The sequence below is a fragment of the Acartia tonsa genome, chromosome 11, assembly GCF_053477335.1.
Source record: "Acartia tonsa isolate MP-2025a chromosome 11, ASM5347733v1, whole genome shotgun sequence".
Taxonomy (NCBI): Eukaryota; Metazoa; Arthropoda; class Copepoda; order Calanoida; family Acartiidae; genus Acartia; species Acartia tonsa.
This window is the reverse complement of record NC_137270.1, coordinates 29946453-29963749: the sequence shown is the minus strand read 5'-3', so window position 1 is coordinate 29963749 and position 17297 is coordinate 29946453. Positions and strand designations below refer to the sequence as shown.

At 28.6% G+C, this 17297-nt stretch overlaps 1 protein-coding gene across 1 annotated transcript in view; it reads left to right on the top strand.

Moving 5' to 3' along the window:
* Positions 1 to 17297, top strand: part of LOC145331793 (neural cell adhesion molecule 1-like) — a 200062-nt gene that overhangs the window by 86410 nt on the left and 96355 nt on the right. Inside the window, exons 11-13 of the mRNA XM_080176634.1 lie at positions 1827 to 1903; positions 2589 to 2663; positions 16806 to 16941. Coding sequence (XP_080032760.1) covers positions 1827 to 1903; positions 2589 to 2663; positions 16806 to 16941 — 288 coding nt within the window. The remainder of the gene's footprint in view (positions 1 to 1826; positions 1904 to 2588; positions 2664 to 16805; positions 16942 to 17297) is intronic.

Here is a 17297-nt window from a genome sequence, read left to right as displayed (position 1 = left end):
AGGAAAAAGTTCTATGCCTTAAACATTATGCAAGAACTTGGGAGAATACAATATTTAAATTTACGGCAGGCATACATGTATTTTGGTTACAGGTTTCTACACCCGTTTCAATAATTTGTCATCTTTTGACCCTTTTTACTAAATGTCGACACGTATAATGTCAATAAAAGAAATTTTAATAAGCCCTTTTCGATATTATTCAACCATACCTACTTTTATTCAATGCCATATACGTCTTAAACTTGAAGTTGAAGTTTTGTAAACACCTTATCTAAAAAGCTGTGGGTAATTTTTTAATTAAAACCTATGTTCAATTAATGTTCAAGTTGTACGATCAATAGTTGTAATTTTTAATTAACAGAAGGGTTAATTTTGTTTATCAGCGGCTGCCGAATCCTATAACAGAATACGTAATGAGAAAAGCAAACTTGAAACTTGAAAAGGAACTGACAGAAATTCAATTCTCTGGGTGTTCAAACACTTTCGCATAAAGTCTGATATTTCATGTTCTAGCAAGTTTGTATTCTTCAAAAACAATTAAAGTTTTTTAGCTTGTATAATGTATATAACATTCACCCACTAACAAACAAATACGTAATAATTATATAAATAATATAAAAATATACATTACAAATGTTTGGTCGCGTAACCAGACTATTGGGGACTTAAATTGAAAAGCTTGCTTCATTTAGCTTCTTTTCTTTTTAGAGTGTACACTTTTAGCCACAATCACATAAAAATAAAATACACACATATACAAAACACAAAAGCTGAAATAAAATTTACACTTTGAAATCAAATTTAAAATAGTACAGAAAGATATACAAAGATAGAAATTGGGTTTAAAAGATACTATCTAAATGAAAAGAAAAAGGAGAAAAAAGATTCGAAAAAATCACTGATATGATGTACTTTTATTGGCAATGTCAATAATTCATGTCATATCCAATCTTATAATACAGTGTGTTTTTTTATGAGAACTTTTTTGAAAGCAATTTTACCCCAGTTATAGTTATCAGAATTTAATGAATTTAATTTCAATTTTTATTCAAAAAGTACAGTAAAATCTAAAATTCAAAACTTAGGCGTCAACATCTAAAAATGGTTTTAGCGCATTTTTCAAATTTTCTACCTTTTGCAAGATTTGCTGCAAAACGCTTCAAAGTTGATATATAGAGCTAAAAATTAATACAGATACCATTAGGGACATGTACTAGAACACATCAAAGTTTATTGGCCATATCTCAACCAGGGAGGGAGTACTGGCCACCCAAAGGCGACTACTGAAAATCCCATTTTTTTTCTTGCAAAGGGTAGAAGATTTGAGCATAAGAAAAATGCGCTAAAAACATTTTTAGATGTTGACACCTAAGTTTTGAATTTTAGATTTTACTGTACTTTTTAAATAAAATTTAAATATTTATTTAATGTTCTATTAATTGTCTTAAAAAACGGAGAAAATAAGCCATTAATCATTAAATTGTGATAACTATAATTGCTTTAAAAAAAGTTCTCATATAAAAAACACAATGTATAAAGTAGTAAGGTTTTTTCTTGTCTAAAGATCTCGAAAAATAATGGTCATAACGGGTTGTAATTCTCAAGGATGCTTCATGAATGTTTTAGGGTGGTTTTCTGCTATTTTATCGACATCTCCCACCATACCCTAATGGATTGAGGGAAAGCTACTAGTATAATACAAATATATATCGATCTATACCTTCTTTTTGGATTGTATTTCTATAAATTAATGGAAAGTAATCTTTTTTCATTTAAAAAAGATTTGAGTATTTATGAAAACTAATCCTGTTAAAATTTAATTTCAGTGCCCCCTACCCAAGTTGAAATCCTGGAGAAGCCAGTGTACGTGTCTGAAGGCAGATTGACAACAATTACGTGTCAGGTAGGCGCACACGCTACAATTTGTTTTCGTATCCTTGTTCACATCTAAAGTCATTGAAGCTCTTAATAGTGCCTATAAAAAAAATACGTCATACAATACAAATGATCAATAATAATCCGATACACAGACTAAATTACCAATGGCAGGCCAGTATACATTTTAATTAACCAGTATAGGCCACTATGGCGTAATTTTTTTATAGGCACTATAAAAGGCTTTAAAGTTCTTATAGGTTTTGAAGAACTTGAAGGTGGAATAAATCTAATCTTTGGTTAGTTTACAAGGGTATATGCCAATGAACGATAAATAAACATCTGCTTGAATTAATTAGTAGATTAAATTTATTGATGGTAAAGTTTGAACACTGCTATTTTGTACATTTAAATCCTGATTCAACTTTACACTTATAAAATAGCCAATAGCAGATTAAGTGATTTGACTTTGGGGGTAGTGACATTTACAGTCCATAATCCTTTCAAGTTCTTCTCTATAGGCCTTAATTTGATAAGAATTATATTAAAATTGTCAACGTGCCTTTTCTTTTGTTAATTTAATTCTATGTCAATAGCTATGCGGTATCAAATTAAATGCAGACGAGAAAAAAAAATTTAAAATTTTTTTAGAATGTATTGCAATGAACCATTATTCAATAAATCAAAAAATTCAAATTAATGACATATTTTAGGCTGTTGGTGGTTATCCAGCTCCAATGTTACAATGGTTTCTGAATACTACACAATTAGATCAGAGTACTAGACAGGTAGGGTATCTATCTATCTATCTATCTATCTATCTATCTATCTATCTATCTATCTATCTAATTATCTATCTATCTATCTATCTATCTATCTATCTATCTATCTATCTATCTATCTATCTATCTATCTATCTATCTATCTATCTATCTATATAAATAAACACCATACCTATGTTACTTTTTACCTAATACAAAACTTGTAAAATTTAGTTGACTGAACACATTATATCCTTTTTATCATATTATTCCTGAGGGAAATAAAAAAGGTGCAGGTGGTAATTGGTATTTTATAATTGGTAATTTGCTCATTATTTCATGTATATTCGAACCCTTTTCTACATTTTGGGTTTGTCTGTCCGTTTGTAAGTTATTGAAAGATTTGATCAATAATTAAAGCACAAAAACATTAGGAACAACACAATGCAAACTTCCGATATTTTTAATATATTAAATGAATTATAGAATTAAATTGAAGCGTTACATCCCTATAATTTATTTTTGAAAAAGTTTAAATAGAAAATGACAAAATAATAAAATGTGTTAATGTCCGTTTGGATGTTGTCAACCTATTTTGTTAACATGTATACTTGTTTTGCTAATTAGCAAATGTGTGATAATAAAAAAGAGGTAATCTTATTTTGCGAATTTAATTGGATTACATAAATATATGTAGAATTATTCTTACTTTGACTGTTCTAATTTTTAGTAAAACAAGTGTAATTTGTCTTTACTCTTAGATTTAGGTTTTAGGCTATTTGGAGGCTAAACAAACACTTTAACAACCTTAGTTCACATTACTTCTTATGTCAACAATTGATAAAATTGTAAAACAATTTTTCATCCTTGAGTTGAGTACATTTGTTATTTCAAAATTAAACAAATTAGATGAAATTTGCTAAATAAATTACCAAAACTTTTTTAGATATCACCTACTGCAGCCAAAATTGATAAAATCAGTTTTAATCAGATTTAGTAAAGGGAGATATATTTTCTCCGTAATAGGTTGAGTGAGGTAAAATGAATTATATTTCTTTTAGGATAATTGAATATTGTTACAAAATGTATTACTTCTTTGTAGGTTTTATTTTTGATCACTTCAACTTTTAAAATACCCTAAAACTTGATAGTTACCAAAAAGTATTGATAAAAAAAGATTTATGTATCTATCGCTTTTGAACTTCAAACATAGTTTTTGGATCAATGATTCATAGACCGATTAGACATGTTATGAGCATAGCAACTCTTCAATAAAGTTTTAAATGTCTTTTTAAGCATCTTGTATTTACGTAATTTTGGGACTTATTTTTCACGGATTTTTTTATGTAGACTTATAGATATTATCATCTTCTTCAAAAATGTGCATTACAAACTATAATAAAAGTTTCTAATCTTGATAATACATTGCATGTAAAGTATCTTTGCAATGGTATAATTTCCAGCTAAAATAAATCTTGATATTGTATTGTAGAGTAGCTTTGCAATGGTATTATCAGCTAAAATAAATCTTGATATTAATCAGTAGAGTAGCTTTACAATGGTATTATCAGCTAAAATAAATCTTGAAATTAATCTGTAGAGTAGCTTTAATGGTATAATTTCCAGCTAAAATAAATCTTGAAATTAATCTGTAGAGTAGCTTTACAATGGTATCCAGCTAAAATAAATCTTGATATTGTATTGTAGAGTAGCTTTACAATGGTATAGTTTCCAGCTAAAATAAATCTTGATATTACATTGTAGAATAGCTTTGCAATGGTATAATTTCCAGCTAAAATAAATCTTGATTTTACATTCTAGAGTAGCTTTACAATGGTATAATTTCCAGCTAAAATAGATCTTGATAGTGCATTGTAGAATAGCTTTGCAATGCAATGGTATAATTTCCAGCTAAAATAGATCTTGATATTACATTGTAGAGTAGCTTTGCAATGGTATGATTTTCAGTTAGATAAATCTTGATATTACATTGTAGAGTAGCTTTGCAATGGTATAATTTTCAGTTAGATAAATCTTGATATTACATTGTAGAGTAGCTTTACAATGGTATAATTTCCAGCTAAAATAAATCGCTTTGAGAATAATATTCTGTAGATACTATTATTAGAAAAGTGCAATAGGAGAAAAAGGGATAAATATTAATGAAAACAAGGACAATTCATCCAAGGGAAGCAAAGATTTTGAAAATACAAACTTAACTTTAGGTCAAATTTAATAAAAATAATATGCAATGTTTTGATGAAAAAACGGAGTCAAACATAGAGACAGAAGGACGGACAATAACAGTCACTTATAAAATTATTAATTCTAAATGGATCTTTCCTTTTCTTACTTGCAATTTAAAAGCTTTAAATGCTTTAACTAAGGATGGTTTAAGGCCATTAGATTAAATTTAAGTCTTTTAAACACTTTTAAAAGGATGTATCTACTGATTGATATTTTGGTATTATGGTTGTTTCATTTTTTTAATAAGTACTGCTTTCTCCTTTTTCAAACTTAAATCTTCGTCCGTCGCATTTCATGATTCTTTTTCCCAATCCATTGTGCAGTCTTTATTTTCTCTTATTTTAGTTTGACCAGTTTGTTCCATTTTTGATATCTTTCCGATTCGCCTATAACCTTATTTATTTGAATAGATTTTTGAATGAGTGACCTACCTAGAATCAATAGTCTAAAACCTGTGATTATTATTACTAGGTTTTTCTTTGAATTAGTGGTACAAACAGCCAATTTAGCTCTACTTAAAAGTTGGTGGAGTAAGAAAATTGTGAAGGGTTGTTAACCTTTTCACCCTAACCCCTTAGATTATCTTAATTACTCTTACTTAAATATGAATCTATCTTATTCTACCACTATCAATCTTCATTTTAAACGGTTTATGAAGTCCTTACCACCCCTCCCTCCCATATGTTCTCAAGAAGTTTTTTTCTTCTTTTAATCTCTGTTTCTATTTCATTCTATAAGCTTTTCAAGGTAGCCTGTGCCGATTATCTTGCATTTGCTAATTGGAGTAAGATATTTATTAAGAAAAACAAATAAAGGCATCTCTGTCTAAACTTGTAGCAACCCTTAATGCGATATGTTATTGTTCTACTACTACTATGTCAGGTGCGCGACATAGATAGTTAGAGTAGGGAATGCCTTTGCCCAAAACAGGCACAATACAATACCATGCACAGTTAGGACTTCTCAGACAAAGGTCGTGCACTCAAAGGGTTGGTTGTCTGATGGGTGTTACTTAACCTAATACTCAGGGCGTTTGGACCATGGCATATGAATGTCATGGACAGCATCTCCTCCCGTATGAGGTAATTGACGAGGTAAGAAGCTAAACTGACCTATTATTAACATAGTTAAACAAATTTTTAAGTCTTAGCCTTTTTTTAGTTTGAAATCTTATTAATCATGACTAAGAAATTTTTTTTAAAAATAAATTGAAACAAAACAGACAGAAATTTAGTCATAGGCTTTGTTTAGTTTTTTTTTGATTAGCCATGGTCTCTTAGGGTTTGGACCTAAGTATTTATGGAGTGTGCTGAGCCACTAGGGCTATCAAGCTTCACGTTCAAGCGCATTATGACTTAACCCGCTATCTCATTAGAGCTACTCATTATTACCTCACCCTCGCCGAGTATGGCAGGTGTCCCAAATTAAGTCACCGTAATGTATGACGCTCTCCGCAGAGGAGCTTGGGTTAAGGGTAGTACTGATATTATGTACGTGACTATTAAGTATCCAAACTTACTCAATAATCCCCTTTTTACACAACCAAGGGAAGTTGCGTGAATGTATTCAACTGAGAAATTCGAGTTGCCACATGGGGACTAGAACTCGAACTCTCATTACCGTAACTCAGTGAGTTACCACTGAGCTACGACGCCCCTTAGTTTTCTTAGAAGCAAATATGAAAAAGATGACGTAATACAATACAAGTGACCAATGATAGGTCTCTATACATTTATATTGGCCAATGGTAAAATGTATACTGGCCTATTATTGGTTATTGTATTTTATGACCCCATTTTTATTGGCAATGTAAGCTGGTTCGGTTTCTTGATATGTGAAAGATATTTGATTTTACACTTTAAATTTTTGTATTTATAAAATTTTTAGAAAATTTACAATAAAAACAAAAAATATTAAAAGGTTTTAATAGTTTCTTGTGAAGAAATATCCCAAGTTTGTACTGGCTAGGCATCTGGATATCGTAATGAATTGAGGTCAAACTTTTACTAGTGGTGCATATACGCCAACACTCAGTCTATTAATGCGATTCTAATATCTTAACACTATCACATCACATTATAACTATTCTGTTTTTGCCTTATATCATGGTGTGATATCTTTAGTAAAAAAGGATACTAGAAACCAAATTTTCTTCTTGCAATCTTCATCAAGTCTATTTCCCTTTCTCTCATCTCAGGAACAAAGGGATGGTTGTTCATTAACTCTGTACTTTTCCAGTAGTTTACTTTTTTTAATTCACATAATGTAACTTTTATTTTTTTAGAATTATTAACAATGGCAGATTAATTAAATTCAGAAGCTTAACAGGACTCTTGACTAAGTTAACTACCAAATGTTAGATTTTATTACATGATTTCACCATTTTATAATTAGTAGATTTTTTGTGGCTCCGCGCATTTAATAGTTATATCTTTTTTAATTATTAAGAAGTATCCCTGACATCCAACCTCTTTCTTTTCAAATCCATCTGCTTGGTATCTTATTTCTTTCCTTATGCAATAATCTAGCTATCCTTCATCTAAAAATGCAATAAAATATCTATGCAGGGAGGATACAATACAGTTTTAGTAATTTTAGCACTTTTTTCACTAATCAATTAACCATCTAACGAATGCAAAATTCAATGCATTGACTTTGGGGAAGGGAATGGTTGAAATTACCGTCTGTTGTCGCATCCCTAAAACTTTTAATACTATTTATAATAGTTTCCATAATTAAGTTTTATTTATTGATATAAGATGTTTTATATTTATAATCCAATTTTGAATTATTGTGTTGCATATAATTTTAAAGATTTACAAGTAAAATGCAAGTATTTTTTTATTTATTTAAATTATACCATGACAACTTGACACATCATCAACACTTTAAAATTTTGCTTGGAATCAAAATTACAAGATCAATTTTCATTTTGTATTTTAAAGTCACCGACATTTATAGCTATAGCTGACTTGTATGTAATCATCACAAGTTCATTTCAAAATACATCAAACGCCGTGCTGAAGTCAAACTGATCATAATTGATAATCAATACATCTTTTACAATTTCTATTAACAAAATTCTTAAAGTTTTATGATACTACTAGCGGCTTCGCCCCTAGCCTCTAGGGGCTTTGCCCCAAGAGGTGATAAAAAAAAATATGGCGAAAATCGTAAAGGACCATGGAAATCTCCTTCAAAAAAAAAAAAAAATGGGGGGGGGGGATTTTTTGGTTTTTGGGGGGGTTGGGGGTGTCCCACCCCCCAAGAAAATAGCTTAAAACCACCACAGGACCAATAGGTAGATACCCTAAAGAGTAGAATCCGATCGGTTCAGTGGTTACCGAGATCTTAAGGGACAGACAGACAGACGGACAGACAGACATCGTTCTACTTTGTATTATAGATATATACCTACCTTTAACATTACTATACCCTTTCACCATTAGAAATACCTATCTTTTTTAAAAGAAGAAAGGAGTTACTGACAGAAAAACGCTCCTGCATAAAGTAAGTTAATCTATGATCTAAAATTAAACAGGATTAGTCCCTTTCGTAGCAAAGTCAATTAAGGGGCGATTCGTCGTATTTTTAAAATGGCTTTTTATAGGTTATTTTAGGTTAGGTTAGGTTAAATTGGGTTAGGTGATTGCCCCACAGGGTTAGGAAATTGGCCCCGCAGGGTTAGAGCCCTCTGCTGGGGCTAGAAATAGGAGAAAAGTTACTGTGAAAAATACGAAGAATCACCCCTTAAGGTGCGTTGCCGCGAAAAGGACTAAACCCAATTAAACTTTAATATTTTCTAACAATATATGTATATTTTTGAAAATAAAATATTATTTTCATAATTCATACAAAATTTCGCTGACATCTACAAATTGTCAATACGTGCAAACTTAAGAGAAGGAGCAAGTTATTTGATGAGGGAGGAAGGTAAAGAGAAGAAAAGAGAAAGAGAGAGAAAGAAAGATAGAGAGAGATAAAGAAAGAAAGAGAAATATTCAAGTATATTCATAGGGACAAATTTGCAGAGTCATGGTATCCAAGTCAAAATTAATTATCAAATCAAATTGAATTATAATTTAAAATAATTTATAATCATGAAACAAATGCAAATATATTCCATAAATCTTGATGTCAGTTTTACATGCCTTTTCTTCATATTTTCAGATATTCATTTGATTTTAAATGGTAATTAACAATTATAAAAGAAATTAAACATTTGGACAAACAACTTACTGAACCAACCAATCAACAAAATATAACCTAACCTATGTTATAGCTATTATGTAAAGTTTATGCAATCCATATGATTGCAAATTCTACAGCTAAAAATCCTTAAAGCAAGATATAAACCTTTCTTAAAGAATAAAATCATTTTCAAGTGAAAAGATAAATAGGTTTATTATACTTTAAAGACAATATAATCTAACTGTGTCAACCCTTTATGTGTACTGAGCCTATCACAATTTTACACAGATTATGAACCCAATAAATCACAAGAAAATCAGACATTCACCTTTAACTTTTTTTTGAAGATTTTCTTTTCCTATTTTTTTCTTTAATTTCTTTGATTTTCTTGATTTTTTTATGTATTTGGTGTTATTTTATAATAATCCTTAATATTTACAATAAATTAAGTATCAATTATCAGTTTAAATAAAAAAACATCATCCTAATATGCTAGTAGACACAAATGTACAAAAGCATTTTTTGCCAAATCATAACAATGCATCTTTCTTTTATCTAAACTTTTTGCTTTAGTCTTTTGTCTGACAAGTTAGACTGTTTAAATTTTATTGTTTATTAAAAAAATAGAGCAAAATGAATCATCTGATCTATTTTGTTCCACTCTATCTCTCTGTGATGTTTCCAATATTTGTTATATTTTATTTAAATCTTTAAATAGATGTTACTTTGACAAAATTACAAACTTTCTTGAAAATTCATAAGTTTAATTGTGTTAAAATGCAGAAACCAAGAGTAAAGGGACTGCTGTTATAGAATATTTTATATTGTGAGATTTTTTAACTCATTAACAAGTTGTCAGTGCATTGTTGTAAATAAGTTTTACCTGAATTGTGTCATATTATGGAAATAAGAAATGTAGTAAGTAAGAGTAGTTTTGAAAGTCTTAGTCATCATACATAGAATATTTAACTCATCGCCAAATAAGGGTTCCCTGAAAATAAAATTTCCAGTAAAATGTGTTCTAGTTGTTTAGCAATATTAAGCTAGAAAAAAATGATTTACACCAAAAAAATTAATTATCACTAAAAATATTAACATTATCAAATCTAAAAAAATTTTTAAAGATATATAGAGTATTGATTTGAAAGAAAAAGTTATCTTTCATCAATTTATCACTGAAAAACTGCATAGGTAACTAAAGAAAATGTTCTAACAGAATAGATAATAGAAAAGTTGTCTTTTTTTGATTAATGCAAACACCAAATGTTACAAAGTTTTACTCGGTAAAGTTTTAGGCTTGATGATTGTGTTTAAGGTTATAAAATAGTTCATTTTACAAAAGGGCTCTTTAACTGATGGCATTCATATAGTAAAATATTCAATTAAGTTTAGACTCCTTTTGTAAGTTATAGAATATTATTTGAGTTGCTCCAATTTCACCCTTGCCTTTAGATAATAAAATATTCTTTTTGCAACCCCTTACCTTTCAAACAAGGCCAGTTTTTCTCAAATCAAAGTTGAAAACAGGTCTGAAAAGGAAATGAAATAGTAAACACACACTTCATAACTCTTTTCAACAGCTTTTACATTTATAGGAATTTTATTTAACACTTTTAGAATATATTTCAAAATATAAAGATCAAAATAATCCTTCCATAAAAATCCTTATTTGATTTTAGATCTTTAAAACAGATTAGTTTATTCAAGCTATAAAAAATCACAATAGGAATGTTATACTTTTTTTCATTTATATGTTTCTATCTATGCACATGTATAAAAAGTATTACATGTTAAATTTATTTAGCTATAGCTGGTAGGTGGGAAATATATGTGGGAATATGCAAGTATAGAGATATTTACCATGCAATCCATGGAATAAATAGAAATATAGAAAACATTTGCAATAGATTATTTAACAAATTGGTAAACATGCTTTTTGTAAATTAGTTTTTCTTGGAGTATAAATTGTATCTTAAAAAAATGATATTTGTTAGTTGATTTGTTGGTAGACAAACCTATGTTAGATTTATCATTCTGATTTTACTGTCAGATATTGTGTGTGTATGGGAAATCTAAGCCTCAAATTTATTGAAAAATATTATCAAAAAATTTTAATTTACAAGTTAAACAAGCAATATATTTGAATTTTGAGTTATCCCTATCAAATTGATCAATCTTTAAAAACAATTTTTTTGCATTTAGAACTGATACACAAAAACTAGAATTCTATTGTATTTTTCATTGAGGCAAAAGCGCTGTGTTGCACCTAGTGAAAACTTATTGCTGGATATTGCAGCATCTCAAAACTTTACCCATTGTTCATGTATTAGATTTTCACAACAAATTCTTTTTATCATTTTTTTAAATATTTTCTTAAATATTGTTTTTTTTAATAAATTATAAAAGATATTGATCAACAATATTTAATGTTATATACAAATGAATTACTTTCAGTACCTACTATGCTTATAAAAATAAGTTATATTTTACTGATATTTAGAAAAAATTCAACTCTGATTCCAGTTTCAATGTTTGTTTTAGCCCTTGATAAAATTCATTCTTGTTATTCAAACTTTTGTGTACTGTTTTTGGTTACATAGCTAATTAAATGGTATCAGAAAAGTTGAGATTGCAAAATATTGCACCTGCAGCTGTCCTATTGCTGGGAATGATAAGGGTTCTCAAATCATCAAATTATTTCAAAATTTCAATATAAAAATAACATGCATAAACTTATAATATGCTAAGCTTTGTTTTTTATGTCACCAGTCAAGTCATACAATGAAATAGCTTGCAACGTTACCATTTGTCTAAATATTTGCTATGACAAGATGGTTTAAATACCTAAGATGCCTTAACCCAACTAATCAAAATATTTTTATACTATAAACGGAAAGTTTCAATTGTTGATATTCCTTCTTAGTGCAAAAGAAAAAAAAATTTAGAATATACATGATAGCATTAGAAATAAAAAAAAAAGCAGTCAATATTTTGGTTCAAGCTTGGCAACCATGATTTTGATTGAGAGGTATATCATTATATTAGGAAGGTGTGTCTGTGTATTTTCTAGGTACAAGGCTGATATAGGCCCGTCTATAGAATTGTTAGTTATAGAGGTATTAGTAATATTTAAAAAGCTTATCTTTTCTCATTTTTTGGATTTAGTCAGAAACTCAAATAAAAAACATTTGATTATTAGAAATATATAGAGGGTTTAATTGTGTATTTGCAATATTTAGAAAAAAAATAAGTAAAGGCTAAGCTGCAAAACAATTATGAATAACTTATAAATTTAGCTTAAATTGTTCTGTTTCATTAATTTTAAGGTTTCAAAAGGTTTCCAGATTATGGAGAGAGTAAAATTTCTTTGTTGCACTGCCTCTCTATAACCTTTTAGCTCTATTATTCTGACCTAGATCTGGTTTAAATTTCCTTTGACAATTTACAAACAATTGGTTTTAAAATCACAACCTGTCTCTCTCCTTCACTCTCTTCTCATAAATTGAGATTGAGTGGGTTGAAAAATTATTTCAGTTTGAAAAATTTAAATGGATAGACATTTATAGATAGATAATATACATAATTAACAATTGTGTTAAAAAAATTTTTAATTGTATTGACGGAAAATCAAATAAATTGTAATTAAAAATAATAGTCATTTTTATGCTTAGTAATGTAAAAGAAGAATAAAACATAAAAATGTTTAAATCTATTCATAAAAATCAAGCTTCTCTAGTTTCTGAAACTACTAGCTATTAACTACTGAAACAACTAACAAAATATTGGTCCATAAACTCTCATTTTTATTTTCATAAACCTTTAGAAAATTGTTTGAAGGTTGATTTGTTTAACCTTGGAAAATATTTTCTTACACTTACATTTGTTATTAGTTGCACTTGTTCCTGATAAGGGCAGAAAACTCCCCCCAAAAGTTGTGAATTGGGTGAATTAAGAAGTATAATTCCCTTTTAATTTAATACATTATTTTGTGTTACCAGACTTTTCAAACAGCAACATTACGCTTGTTAGAACAATAGATAAACAAAAGCATATCAATAATGATTGAAATTAAAATTGTAACAAATAAAGGTTAACAGCAGAAAAATAATCTTTTCTTTACAGTTTAAATTTCTTTGGAAAATGAAACTTCTTATGAAAATTTATTTGTATTATGAAAAATGTATTTAACTTGAACCTATCTTAATTCTCAGGGCAATTCTTTCCCAATCTAAGAGAATAATGCAGATAGTGAAATTAATTTGTGGAATATAACACTTCTTCTGCATGTCATCTATCAATCTTAGTGTTTGTTTGGGTTTAGTAAATACAGGATGGCAATAATTGATAAACCACAATATATGAAACTTACCTTTTAATTAAATACATTTTTTTGTTTAAGGACACTTTGCATTCAAAAATTTTAATTAATAATTTTCAATGATAAGTGAAAAAATACATTGTACTTTGAAAATAAACAGAAAATTAGATTTGTTTCAATTTTGAATGCAAACTATTTCTTGTTGAATATGATATTTGTAACCATTTTAATAATACTAAAAACCATTAGTTGAAAAAGGGAAAATATTTGCCTAATAAAAGGAACCATAAATCTTTATTTAAAATCATTTTAAGATTTTGCATTTTTGCAATAAATACAAATAAACAAAATACCATTTTTCGCCCTTTTCCTCAATAAAGGCTTTTGAAATTGTTGGATTTGAAAAAAAGCTTTACAACTACAAATTCAATTTTGGTACAGATCTTAAAATTAATTAAAAACTGTTCTGCTGTTATCAAATCAACATAAGACAATAGTTTTTTAATTGGCGAAAAGTAAGAACCAAAATAAGTTATTAGATGGAATATCTGGATAATTTTATCTTACTGCATATTCTATACAGTGCAACCAGGGTAATGAAAGTAAATGCTTGCTAAGTACATTGAAATGAAATACCTATTATAGGACTCAGCTCTAAGTAGTAATGAATATCTATTTTACAGTATTGTAGAGAATTACAATTAGAAAATGAAAAAGTTTGCACAGTTTTAAATATAAAGTGTGTTACTTTATTTTATGTTTCATTATTATTTGGCCTCAACTTGGTCAAAAATGCTCACAAATCAGACCTTTTTCGACCAAAGATACTCAAATTTGAGTATCTTTGGTCGAAAAAGGTCTGATTTGTGAGCATTTTTGACCAAGTTGTGGCCAAATAATAATGAAACATAAAATAAAGTAACACACTTTATATACTGTTTTATTTAGCAAAGAATCTATCATTCATATTTACTTACATCAATTCGTCTGTTCATCAGTAGTGCTTTTTTGACAAGCTGTCTTTGAAAAGTTTTTTTTAACTGGCAATAATTAAAGTTTGTTCTAAAAAGCTTAGCACCCTGCACTAAGAATGTAACACTTAGCTTTTTCATAAATGTTTTATTATTTTTATATGTTAGTTTTACCAAAACTATGTTGAATTCTTTGTTGATTTAAATTGCTTAAGAATATAATATAAAATACAGTAAATAATTATACATAAAATTACATTATAGTAATTTTTTAACTTTATGCCATCTAAAAGTCCATTTTTTTCAATTATTTTTCTCTATAGTGTAAAAATTGTAATACCCTAGAATAGTGTAATATCAATAAAGAGATATAATTAAACTTCTTTTTGCAGATTTTAGATTTGCACTTTCTCAGGAAGAGAGTGAACAATTTTGATGAATTAAAAAACACTCCTTTTTTAAAATTCTAATAATTACCTGTATCCATGGTACTTTCCAGGGAAGGTGCAACAATATTATTTTTTATACCCAGTAGTTTAACAATGTACACAAGTTTAAAAGTACAAATAACCACTGAAATACTCCAACTAAGTATTGGGTTTAGAAAATCTCTTACTTTTGTACATTTTAGTAAATAACCTTCGTTATAATAGTTGTAAAACTCTAAAAAAAATCTATGTACAGAAAAGATATTGTGCAGAATCGGACCCTGAAGGTGCCTGTCATCCATTTTTAGCAAGTGTCGGAACGAAGAGCCGATAGGCTCTGTGACGACTTATATTTTGAACGACCTAAGTGTTAAGAACAAAACAATACTGCATCCATAAAGTTAAACTTTATTGTTGAAAGCATAAAATTTTGAAATAGTCAGCTACATGAAATGAAATGGAATGAATATTCAACAAGGATGACAACATCCATAAGTAGCGAAGCACAAAAAATTGTGGATGGGAATACGTAGAAGTAGATCTAAAGTGTATTTATTAAAATCAAGAATAGATTCATTGGAGAAAATTAACACGAAACCTTGTTTATTTTGTATGATGAAGACGGTTAAAGTAAATTACATACTAGATGCACATAACAATGGGAAAAAATATTTTGAAACTGTTAATGCAAAAAAAGTTTTAAAATTGGACAAGAAATACCAAAGATATGGGGGAAATATGACAAACATATTAAAATAGCCAAAAACCTGCTAAAAGGTAGTTTGGCCGCCATTGTTTCTTTTCTTAAAACGCCAGAAATTTAATTTTAATATCTTTAACTGAAAAATTTTTGAAAATTGGACTATAAACACCAAAGATAGGTAAAAATGTGAAAAATATAAAAATAGCCAAAAACCTGCAAAAAGGCAGTCTGACTGTCATTGTTGTTTTCTTCAAAGGACAGGAAATTTAATTTTGATATCTTCAACTGAAAAAATTTCGAAAATCGGACCATAAACACCAAAGGTATGGGGAAAAATGTGAAAAATATAAAAATAGCCAAAAACCTGCAAAAAGGTAGTCTGACCGTCATTGTTGTTTTCTTCAAATGACGGGAAATTAAATTTTGATATCTTTAACTGAAAAAAATTTGAAAATCGGACCATAAACACCAAAGATATGGGGAAAAATTGGAAAATATAAAAAATAGCCTAAAACCTGCTAAAAAGCAGTCCGACCGAATTGACGTTTTATAGTTACTTGTGCTCCTTAATGATAGAAATGTTGTCAAAAAATTTCAGCTCTCTATCTATTTTAGGAGCCGAGAAAGTCACGTTTCCCCCAATTCATTAATTACGGACGGACAGACGGACAAACGGACAGACGGACGGACATTGTGAATTATAGAGTAGCTTCGCTACTAAAAAAACATATTATACATTCAATAAGAAAATTATATGATAAAATAGTTATGAAATATTCGCTTTATAGAGAGGCAACGCCCTTTTTCGTGTATTAAAACAGCGCAGCGACTCTATGACTGTATATGTCTACACAACACAAAATAATTTGAGTATTCATTATGATATATTTATTTTCACGAATATGTAAATAAAACAAGTAAAATCATATCCTAAGAGACTACGTTTATATGCATTTAACCACCAATAATTCAGTTTAAAAGAAGTAAAGAAAATCAAATTATTTCTGTTAAGTATTAAAATTCTTTGTAATAAAAAATAAATATACCTTGTTTGTTTTCCGTCACTTAGAAAATATTAACATTAGGTGTAATAGTAAAATGTATCTTAACAGTGTTAAAATATATATTATACACAGGTAAAAATCTCCTAAAGAGTAAGTAAGGAAGTATTATAATCCAAACCAATTATCTGTACAGTATCTATCAATCAATCTATTCAAATTCCAGGTATGAAGTGTTGAGTAGAGAAGAATACTTCCGAATAAATGCCAAGCATCAATCTATAATATTTCTATATTTCTTTCTGTTTAGGTACCGAGCTATCAAGGGGTTAGCAAAGGTGTTCTACAATACATGCCCCGTATTGAAGATGACGGTCAATACATCACCTGCAGAGTTATTCATGACAATACTGTTTTAGAGGATTCCTGGGAGATCAAAGTTCTTTGTAAGTACCTTTTTATCAGATTGTTGAGGATTCAAAAAAGATTAATGTTTTTTAAAGTTGTCAAGTAATTGATTGCTTTCTTTGTAGGTTTAAAAGTCAATGAAATGTAATCAAACTTTGGTGGCATGAGTAAACGCCAGGAAAATAAGAAAAAAAATGCAAATTTTTGACATTTGAAAAGTCAGACAATTTTGTTAAGATTACTGAAAACAATCCAAACTTATCTTTATCAGATATTTTTTCTATTTTCAATCTATTTATTTCACTAGGATTAACTAGTTTTACTTACTTGTTACTAGGGTAGTGTTTATACATAAGTGGATTGTACTCCAAAAATGCTATCGCAAAAAAACTTT